This window comes from Platalea leucorodia (genome assembly GCF_965183815.1).
Source record: "Platalea leucorodia genome assembly, chromosome: 22".
NCBI classification, from domain to species: Eukaryota; Metazoa; Chordata; class Aves; order Pelecaniformes; family Threskiornithidae; genus Platalea; species Platalea leucorodia.
The window spans coordinates 1,187,018-1,198,098 of record NC_138844.1 but is presented as its reverse complement, the minus strand read 5'-3'; the positions used below and the strand labels follow the sequence as shown (position 1 = coordinate 1,198,098).

At 52.7% G+C, this 11,081-nt stretch overlaps 1 protein-coding gene across 1 annotated transcript; it reads right to left on the bottom strand.

Moving 5' to 3' along the window:
* Window positions 1-269: 269 nt before the first annotated feature.
* Window positions 270-10,843, bottom strand: LOC309599959 (feather keratin Cos2-3-like; the record flags this gene model as incomplete). The annotated part of the gene is made up of 2 exons (XM_082331902.1): window positions 270-577; window positions 10,765-10,843. 2 exons carry the CDS (start codon window positions 10,841-10,843, stop codon window positions 270-272), a joined length of 387 nt encoding a protein of 128 aa, XP_082188028.1.
* Between the last annotated feature and the right edge of the window lie 238 nt (window positions 10,844-11,081).

The window sequence follows — 11,081 nt, the reverse complement described above, 5'->3', positions numbered from 1 at the left end:
GGAGGAAGAGGGGTCAGCAGATCCCCCACATTGGCTCTGGGGGGGTCTTACAGCCCAGAAGAAAAGCAGACAAGAAAGAGACGGGAGAGAGTGGAAGGCAAGGAAACTAGACTTTGGCCATGTTTTCAGAGAGCCCCAGCTGCACCTCCTCTGGAAGGGCAGCACTGCATGCTCAGCCTCTCCAAAATCGATGGCCAGGAGCTCTGTCCTCAGTCCAGAATCTAGGCCTGCATTCCTGGGCGTCCTCATCCAGGCTGTCACCAGTGGCTTTAGCAGGGGGGGCATCTGCTGCCACAGTAGCGGCTGGTGATGCAGGAGAGGTCACAGCAGCCAGAGGTGATGGGCACTCCCTGAGAGCTGAGGATGCTGCCAACGGCAGCAGAGGTGGAGGATCCCACAACGGTGTTCTGCGGGAAGGAGCTGAGGATGGGTCCGGGCAGGGTCACCACCACGGGGGAGGGCTCGATGACGACGGTGGAGTTCTGGCACTGCCTGACACAGGGCTCATTGCAGCTGTTGGCCAGCGGGGTCGGGCCGCAGGGCCGGCAGGGCAGGCACTGGTCGTAGCAGGACATGTCTGGAGGGTGGAGGTGCACCTGGGAGAGAGGGCAGAGAGGAATCAGAGCACAGGCACATGTGAGGAGCAGTCTGCCACGAGCTCATCACCCCACTGCAAGTGTGTCAAAGGCACCTGCTGAGCCAGGAGGTAGAAACTAAGCAGTGAGGCAGAAGGGTTTCTGGGCCTCATCCAGGCATGGTGCTGCAAAGTGTCACCTGGCCCAATGAGGCTGCTGCCCACTTCTTCAATTAAGAGCCTTCTCAGGCAAGTCCCAAACACTCCCTGAGTCAAACCTTCACCTGTCTTCAGCCCCTCATGAGAAGCAGCACCATGACCTAGCACAGGATGGAGAACCTCACATCTGCATGAACAGAAAAGGACATAAGGAAAGGGCTTCAGACTCACCTGGTTCCCAAGGAGAAAGAGGCAAGAGAAGTGGATGAGAGAGTGGGGAGCTGGGCTGGCTTTTATGGTGGCCCGGACCTGCCCCAGGCCCACACGTAGCTTCTACGGAAGTGGCAATTTTCTAAGGTGCTCGTGACAAACGGAACGCATCCCAGCTAATGACATAGGCTGGGTGGTTGTTTTCCAGGATGCTCCCTTTTCATTTCCTGGCTAATGCCATACTCGTTGCCTCACAGAGGCTTCTTCTGAGTGCTGGGCTTGAGAGGCCCCAGGTTTTCTGGGGCAGGAATGTCTCAGTGTCAGCAGAAGACGCAGCTCAAGTCCTGGATGGGTCCAATGCAAGGCAGTGATGTTGGCCTGGGGCAAACTGCTGGGGTTGCCTGGGGTCACATTGACAGGAAGGGGCCCAGCTGCTCCCAGCCCTACAATCCTCGGATGGTCACCCAAGGGCTTTCCATGCGTGAGGACATGCTGTGTCTTTCTCTTTCCATCCCTCCCTCCCAACACAATGAGGATGATTCACTGTGGAGGCTGCCTGCTGCCCTCCCAAGTCCTGAGGGAGCGTTTGAAGGGTCCATTTTGGCCCCCAGCCTCAAATACAGCAGGGGCAGAGGAAGCAGCAGTCCACCTCATGGCTTCCATGGAGCACAGTGGGACCAGCTGGTTCAGAGGTTTGGAGCCAGACAATATCTGGAAGGATACAGTTATTAATTTATATCGGGCATTACTCGCTACGTGAAAATTATTGAAACTTGAACAGACAGGCAGAAAGAAGATGTCATTTTGTGGCCTGAACACAGTAAGAAAAACTCCATGAAACATCAAATGGCAAAACTGTTTTTAAATTCTCTGTGGGGAACATTTGGACAGAGGTACAACCTACTCAACATCAACATTGTAAGACAACCAGATGAGTTGTATAGTTACCTCTTTTCTCCAGCTTGTGCTTTTATCGATGAGGATGCAGCCACCGTCTCATGGAACCACGCCGAAGGGTACATGACCCTGGCGTACAATACTAACATTTCCATAGGTTTCTTCACCACAACGTATTCAGACCTAGAGCTTTACAATCTCTCAGGTGCCCTGCAAGACCATTACCTTTATCTTGACAGAGGCTCCGTGATATCTGTGAGTCATCCAGGGGACGGGGAACCCCCTCCTCAGTGAGTTGATGGGCACGTGTCTGTCAGACGAGCATATCGTGGCGTTTGTGTCATCAGGCCCTAAATCCTATAGCGTCTTGCAGTCTAGAGAGAAGTGCAATTTAGAGGTTAAAGGCATCATTCTAAATGCATCAAACAGAGAAAAGGTCAATTTTGAGGCACTGAGGGATCTCGTGTTGGATTACAGTGTAAATCTAGACAGTGACAACCCTAAAAAGATCATGATAAAACATTGTTGTATCGCCAGGAACAAGCAGATATGGACAATAGAAACCAAGGCCCCTTTGAAAGATGCAGGAAGTAATCTATGACAAAAGACTAAAAATTTAAAAGCCTCCTTTATGGCTTTTGATCATGGGCATGCACTAGAAACACCCCTTTTCTGCTATCCCAGAAGGGCAGAGCAACTGTGGGAAAAGTTATTTTGTAAAAAGTCTTTTGGAGAATCACCAAATGGTAGAGGTTGGAAGGGACCACTAGAAGTGACTTCTCCAACCACCCTTCTGAAGCAGAGTCACCTAGAGCAGGTTACCGAGAACTATGTTCTGATGGCTCTTGAATATCTCCAAGGAGGGAGACTCCACAGCCTCTCTGGGCAACCTGTCCCAGTGCTCAGTCACACTCACAGTAAAAAAAAGTGTTTCATGATGTTTCAGACACAGCCTCGTGTGTTTCAGCCTGTGCCCATTGCCTGTGGTCCTGTTGTTGGGCGCCACTGAGGAGAGTCTTCTTTGCACCTTCCCAGGGCCTCCAACGTGCCCACAGTTCCTCTCTGGAGGACAGCAGTTGTCAGGATTCCTGTTCCTGACATGCTGCAGGGCCAAGGGAGTATTTCTGAGCAGAGGCGCAGCAAGGCAAGGACTGACGACCATCGGCTGTGGAGTAACTCGGGATGTCTTCCTCAGCTTCAAAGAGGCAGTGCCTCTTTCAGAGGCCTCGCTGCAGTGTGTCCCACCCTCCAATGCCTCTAGGAGTGATGAAGGGTCCCCCTGTGTCCCCCCTCCTAATTTCCCCCCAAAGCAATGGCTTTCTCCCTTGGCAGTCAGTATGAAAGACACTCCACGGGACAAAGACGGGGTTGCAGCAATTCTTTAATGAGTGTAAAGAGGGAAATGAGGTCACTGCAAGTGGAGGCCACCAGTGCGGGGAGGAGCAGGAGAAGCCAAGAATCTGTTGCCCTTTTCCTGTGGCAGGGTTCCCACAGGGCATCTGTCGACGTGCCCGGCAAAGGGAGACAGGCAAGGAGGTCATTCAAGGCTGGTTTCTGGGGTCCTCGCAGCACGCTTTGAGGGGAGCACAAGACAACAAAGAGAAGAGAGAAGACGGGTGAGTGGAAGAGAGGAAAGGTAGACCTTGGCCATGTTTTCTGAGAGCCCAGGCTGGTCCCTTCCAGTCTGCCCTTGCAGGGCAAGCCAGAGACGGTCAGCTGCTCTTAAAACAGCGGCACAAAGTTTGATCGTCTGTCCAGCATCATGTTTTGAGTTCCTGGGGGTCCTTATCCGAGGCCGTTGTAAGCACTTTTAGCAAGGGGGGCATCTGCTGCCACAGTAGCGGCTGGTGATGCAGGAGAGGTCACAGCAGCCAGAGGTGATGGGCACTCCCTGAGAGCTGAGGATGCTGCCAGCGGCAGCGGAGGTGGAGGATCCCACAACGGTGTTCTGCGGGAAGGAGCTGAGGATGGGTCCGGGCAGGGTCACCACCACGGGGGAGGGCTGGATGATGACGGTGGAGTTCTGGCACTGCCTGACACAGGGCTCATTGCAGCTGTTGGCCAGCGGGGTCGGGCCGCAGGGCCGGCAGGGCAGGCACTGGTCGCAGCAGGACATGTCTTGGTATCCGAGGTGCACCTGGGGGAGAGGCAGGGAGGAAGCAAAACATGGGGATGTGTGAGGAGCATCTTGTCAACACACCATGAGGGAGCCAAAGAACAAGCAGGCCCACGAGGTGAAGGCTGTGCAGAGATGGATGAGGGCTTCTTGGCCTCATCCTGCCAGGGCCCAAAACCAGCCACCTCAGGTGGCTCACACTCAACAGGTGTTATGTGGCTACTGCCTAGCTCCTGAGTCCAGAAGCCACCTCAGTACTGTCCCAGCATCCCTCCATGTCTAACCTTCCCCCCACTTCCCTCTCCCATGACAAGCATCCTCAAGAGCTGGCATAGGACAAAACTGGTGTCAGCTGAGAGGTCCATTAAGGTGAGGCCTCCTTTTAAGGGAAGTGGAGAAGGAGAAGGGTCTTCAGACTCACCTGACTCCCAAGGAGAAGGAGGCAAGAGAAGTGGATGAGAGAGCGAGGAGCTGGCCTGCCTTTTATGGTGGGCCTTCACTGCCCCAGGCTGCCAGAGGCATCCCTTGCAGCCGCGATTATTTTCTGACAAGTTCATCTTGAATGCAAAGCATCCCAGCTAATGCGATGGGCTGTGTTCTGGCTTCCTGAATGGCTGTCTTTTCATTTCCTGCTTTATGCCAGGCACATTCCCCAGGGAAGGCACCTTTTGCGTGGCAGGATGAGAGGCCCAAGCATTTCCGGAGCAAAACACAGCAGTGTGGGCAGAGGACTCAGCTCACCTGCTGGAGGAGTCCAGCAAAGGCAAATGATGTCAGCCTGGGTCACTCCTTTGGGGCTCTTGGTGGCCCTGTTGCCGAGAAGTGGCTCAGCTCAGGACACAACTCTCCCCAGATCTAGGTGGTTCAAAAAGGATGGGGTTTCCTTTATGGACAGGGACAAAGGCCGAGAAATCCTGCCAACCTCATTCAGGCTATGCCCAAGTGGATCTGCTTCCAGCGTCAGTGCTGTCTGGTGTGAGACACAGCCCTGCCTCATGTCCGAGTCAATGTCAGATGTACCTTTGCAGCCCATCAGCCTGGTGCTGTGCCAGACAGAGGCTGAGACCTTGGACCAAACAGGTACTGAACTAAACGAACATGGCATAGGGAAAAGCCTGAAGTGCTCTACAGATACTTGTCCTCAGTTTTTACTGGTATGGCTTCTCCTCAGGCCCATCATCTGAGCCTGCCAGTAGACTCTCTGGGAATGACGCAGCACCCACAGTAGAAGAAAGAATTAAGGAGCTCTTACTACCAATTGGACATAGATACGTCCATGGGACCAGCTGGGATATATCCAAGGGTGTTCAAGGAGCTGGCTGGTCAGTCTCCACTCAGTCCCTGAAAAGAAGCTCTCAGAAGCCTTTTCTAAAGTCATGGAAGACAATAAAAACCACTGGGAGCAGCTCACGTGTCTACTGAGGGCAACATGCCTGACCGACTTCATTGCTTTCTATAAGGAGGTGAGTGGTACTGCGGAGGGTGTGTGGTGTGCCTTGAGTTTTAGCACGACTTTTGACTCTCTTTCCTGTAGTACCCTACTCACCAAACAGGTGGGATAGGGCTGGATAGGTGGACAAGAAGGAGGCTGGAAAATTAGCTGGCCTGCTGAGCTCAGGGAGTTGTGACCACTGGCACAAAGCCCAGCCGCAGCCAATAACCACAGTGGGAACCCTCAGGCGTCAATACTGGCACCAATACTGTTTAATATTTTCATTAACGACCTGACTAGTGGGGAGGAGTGCACTCTCAACAAGTTTGCGGAGGATCCCTAATTGTAGGGAGTCATCAATACAATATAGGGCAGGGCTGCTAGTCAGAGGGATCTGAGCAGATTGGAGAATTGGGCTGACCAGAACCACAAAAAGTTCAACACAAGCAAGCACAAACCACCCCATACACTAGTACAGGCCGGGGGCTGGCTGCCTAGGAAGCAGCTCAGCACAAAAAGATGTGAGGTCCTGCTGGGCACCCAGCTGAACATGAGACAGCAGTGTCCTCTTGCAGCAAAGAAGGTACACTGCATCCTGAGCTGTATTACTCAGAGTGTAGCCAGCAAGTCCAGAGAAGTGATCTTGCTCCTCTGTCTGGGACTTGTGAGCCTGTATCTGGAGCAGCGCACCCGGTTTGGGGCTCCGCAGTCCCGGAAAGATAGTGATCAACAGGCGTGAGTCGTGTGGAGGCCACCAAGATGGTCAGGTAGCCAGAGTCATGACGTGCAAGGAGAGGATGAGAGCTGGGCCTGCTCATCTTGGAGAAGAGAAGAGTAAGGGAAGGCGTACTTGCTGCCTACTACCGCTTCACTGGAGGACACAGAGAAGATTGAGCTAGACTCTCGAGATAAACTATGATTACAGTAGGACCAATGAATGCAATGCAATGAGTGGAGGGAATTGCATACTCACCCTCATAGGCTCATCCACCAAAAAAAAAGCATACGTGCACCCCCTCATGGGTGCACACACATGCATACCTACACACACACAGAGGTGTGCACGCTCACAGGCATGCACACACATGGTCCCGCACACGGGCACAACCACACCTATGCGTTTACATGCACCTGAAGAGCAGCCTTTGTGTGTGCACCCACAGAGGTCTGTGTACACGTTTCCAAAGAAGTCCATGTGCAGACACATGCACAGCCACACCGTCATACCAATGTGTATGCACAGATACTCAAACACACGTGCTTACACGTGCATGCACCTGCACGCATATGTTTGTGTAGATACATGTGTACACTTCTGTACACAAATGATAATACATAAAAGCAGCCATCCACACACCCTATGCCCACACACTTACATATAAGCAGATCAACGTCACGGACATCCATACTCACCTGCATGAAACACATGCACACTCATGAACAGGTGTGCCCACACACACACACACACACACACATACACACTATTTGCACACAGTCATGCCTGCATGTGCATTACCCCAGGCACACACGTGTACATGTGAATGAACACATGAGTACAGCCAGATGAGCATGTATGTGACATGCACACACACCACTGAGAACCAGGGCATCAGACGCCAGCTCTCAGGCTCTTGAGATGATTCTAGCAAGTCCTTCAGACCCTACAGTTAAGGCAACGGATAAGGAACTGGCCAGCCCCGTCAGCTTTAGTGAGCTCAAGGGTTTGACAGCGGTTCAGCCAGCTGTTTTCCCACTGACAGAGGAAACCACAGCAGAGTCCAAGCTGTCATGACCTTTGCAGACATTGAACATGTCCAAGTCCCAAGTCTGCATGTGAAGGATAATTTAAAACTATAGAATAGGCTATAGGCCTCCCAAATGCCCATTTTACAGGCCAAAAAAAAATCAGAAAAATCTTACAGCCTTAGAAGCTTCCACCTGTCTTAGTGATCTCCTCAAGGGTCTGGGACCAGCCACCACCCTTGCAAAGGGATCAGCAGTGACAAAATCACGTGGTAGCACCGGGTTGTGTGCCTGGGACAGACTAGATTCCCCTTGGGCTACAGACGCTGAGTCTGGGACATCAGAAGTGATTTGTAGTAGTGAGGCTTTCTCTGGACTCCCTTTAGAGTAAATACCCGCTCTTCAAAAGGCAGAGAAATGCAGAAGCAACATTAATTTAGAGAGCAGTTGAAAAAATGGTTTGTCTACCCTGTGAATGTTCATGTATTCCTTTTTTATGTTGTTTTCCTGGCTTTATTTGATGTGCTGGTCTTTTTTCCTCTGTGTTTTGCATGCAGGTGCAGGTTGTTTAATCGCCTGTAGCACGTGGAAGCTGCCTGCAGCCTCCTCTGTTACCACTAGATGGCTGAGTTAATGCTACAGCCAAAGTTCTTACATACAAAGTTTCTGCACATAATATCATAAGGGTAAAGACAGTGTGTTGTGTTTATGTGGCAAGGTTTTCGGCGGGGGGGGGTGGGGTGGGGGGTGGTGTCTGCAGGAATGGCTTCTGTGAGAAGACACCAGAAGGTGCCCACATGTCAGACAGAGCCACTTCCAGCTCCAAGATGGACCCACTACTGGCCAAAGCTGAGCCAGGCAGTGAAGCTGGTGGCACCGCTGGGAAAACATATTTAAGAAAGGGTAAAAAATGCTGCACAGCAATTGTGAGAGAGGAGTGAGAAAACGTGAGAGAAACACCAAGATCAGTGAAGGAGGAGGGGGAGGAAGGTGCTCCAGGTGCCAGAGCAGAGATTCCCTACAGCCTGTGGTGAAGACTATGGTGATGCAGATTGTCTCCCTGCAGCCCATGGCAGACCATGGTGGACTAGCTATCCACACTGCAGCCCATGGAGGACCCCAAGATGGAGCAGGTGGACGTGTCCTGAAGGAAGCTGCACTCCATGGAGATGAGCCCACACTGGAGCAGTTTTTCTGGCAGGACCTGTGGCCCATGAGGGACTCCCGCTGGAGCAGGCTCTTCCTGAAGGCCTGTACCCCATGGGTACAGTCTTGAAGAAATGCAGCTTGTGGGAAGGACCCATGTTGGAGAAGTTCATGAAGGACTGTATACTGTGGGTGGGATCCAATGCTACAGCAGGGGAAGAGCATGAAAAGGAAGGAGCAGCAGAGACAAAGCATTATGAATGTGTTATGAGTCTCTGTGTCCTTATCTTCACCCAGGAGCTTTTCACCGTATTTTCTCCCCTTATCTTGTTGATGCAGGAAGAGTGATAGAGAGACATGGTGGATACCTGGCAGCCAGCCAAGATCAACCCACCACAGGCAGTTTAAGCAAACATTAGTGAGTGGTGAGAGCACGTGTAGCGTAGCAGTGGTTCTGAGATAGGCTTCATTAGCCACAATTCCCTCTTGGTGGAGGACAGTGGTGTGGGGATTTCTGTTCTTTCACTTGTACATTTTTGTCAAGCCATCTGGATTTTCATGGAGGAAATAGGATATGAGACTGTAGTGGCTGCCAAGAGGCATTTCAACCAATCAGAAGGGATGGGATTTCCATGTAAAAAACCATCCTCTGCCCACAGAATGGCAGCCAATCCCTGACCACAGATTCTCTGGGGAGACCAATGAAGCAGTCAAGAGCTCTGCACCCATCTGCAGCTCTCTTGGGAAGTGCACCTAGTACCCCCCTCCTTGCTGATCTTCATGTTCCCCTGCATGCTCTGTATCAGAGCAATTTGATCTCCATCAGAAATACACCCTTTCACTGCCCCAATTTCTGTGCTGGCAGCCCTCAGCTCCCATTAGCCCCTTAGCTCCAATTTCCAGCCTCGACACATTCAGCAGCTACTCCTTGTAATAGCATGTCTCTCCTACTCCTGCCCATGGCTGTTGGCCATGGCCCCTAGACTGGATGGTGGAGAGGAGAGGAAGGTGGAGTAGCAGTTATGGGCCATGTCAAGGGCTGTTCCCTGTGTTATGACTCCTGCTGTTCTGCAAAGCAAATCACATTCCAGAGCTCCACACCCGCCCCACCCCCACCCCAGTTCAGCTGCAGCCATAGTAAGAGCAATGTCCTACCTCAAGACCTCATGGGGCTCCTGACCCTTCAGCGCCTCTTGCCTTTCTGGGCATTTGTGGACAGGCACAGCACTGGTGCTCACTCGCAGCAGAGCAGCCAGGGATGTCTTCCTCAGCTCCAAGGGATGGTGCCCAAAAGAGGAGCCTCTGCAGGGTGTGAAAACCTCCCATGCCTCTGTGAATGGAGAAGGGTCGCCTTGTGCCCTCACTCCCTTCCACTCTAGAGCAACACCTTTCTCCTTTGGCACTGAGGAATGTCCAGAGAGGGAAGGAGCACATGGAGGCCGGGCTTGAATGCAGCAGAACTTTAATGAGCCAAAAGGGGGAAACAAAGTCACTCCAAGTGGAGGTCAGCAGTGCATGGAGCCCTGGGGGCAGGAGAGAGTCTGCAGTCCTTGGCTGTGGAGACGTTCCTGGATGACGTTTGTCTGCCTGTCCCAAAAAGGGGGAAAGGAGACAGATGGTCCCCACCAGGCTGGCCTTGGGGGGGACATTGGGGCCCAGGTGAACCAAGGCAAACAAGGAAAAGGGAAAGAAAGGCAAAACCATTCAGCTATCCTGAAAACAACATCCAAAAATCGATGGCCCTCTGCCCAGCACCATGCTCTGAGTTCCTCAAGGTGTCTCCCTGGGACTTTCTCAGCATCTCTGTCAGGGGAGGCACCTTCTGCCACTATAGCGGCTGCTGATGCAGGAGAGGTCACAGCAGCCAGAGGTGATGGGCACTCCCTGAGAGCTGAGGATGCTGCCAACAGCAGCGGAGGTGGAGGATCCCACAACGGTGTTCTGTGGGAAGGAGCTGAGGATGGGGCCAGGCAGGGTCACCACCACAGTGGAGGGCTCAATGACGACGGTGGAGTTCTGGCACTGCCTGACACAGGGCTCATTGCAGCTGTTGGCCAGCGGGGTCGGGCCGCAGGGCCGGCAGGGCAGGCACTGGTTGTAGCAGGACATGTCCCTGGGTTGCAGGTGCACCTGGGAGAGAGAGCATGGAGGAAGCATAGCACAAGGGTGGCTGAGGAGCAGCCTGGTTACACCATCACAAAGGAACCAAGGCCACTACAGAATGGGGAGCTGTGCCACGAGCCAGAGTCTTCATTGCCTCAGCCAGCCAGGGCCCTAAAAACAGAAGCCTGACCCAAGGAACTTCTCTCCTGGTGCGTAAGCCAAAAGCCACCACATCCATGTCCCAACCTCTCTCTAAGCTGACCTTCTCCCTGCTTCCCTCTGTCATGACAAGGCACTCCAAGCCCCAGCACAGGACAGAGCCAACATCAAACTGAGATGTCCGTCTCACTTTGGAAGAGGAGGATGAAGGTGTTTCAGACTCACCTAGTTCCCAAGGAGAAGGAGGCAGGAGAAGTGGATGAGAGAGCAGAGAGTTGGGCTGGCTTTTATACCTGCCCTTCATTGCTGCAGGACCAGAGGCACCCTTTGCAGAGGTAACAATTTTCTGACAAGCTCATCTTCAATGCAGACCGTCGCAGCTAATGATATGGGCTGTGCTTTGGTTTCCAGCACTGCTGCCTTTTCATTTCCAGATTTGGGCCATGCCCATTCCCCAATGAAGGCTTCCTCTGAGCACTGGGAGGAAAGGCTCCAGGATTTCTAGGGCAGGAATGCATCAGTGCTGGCAGAAGACAGCTCAA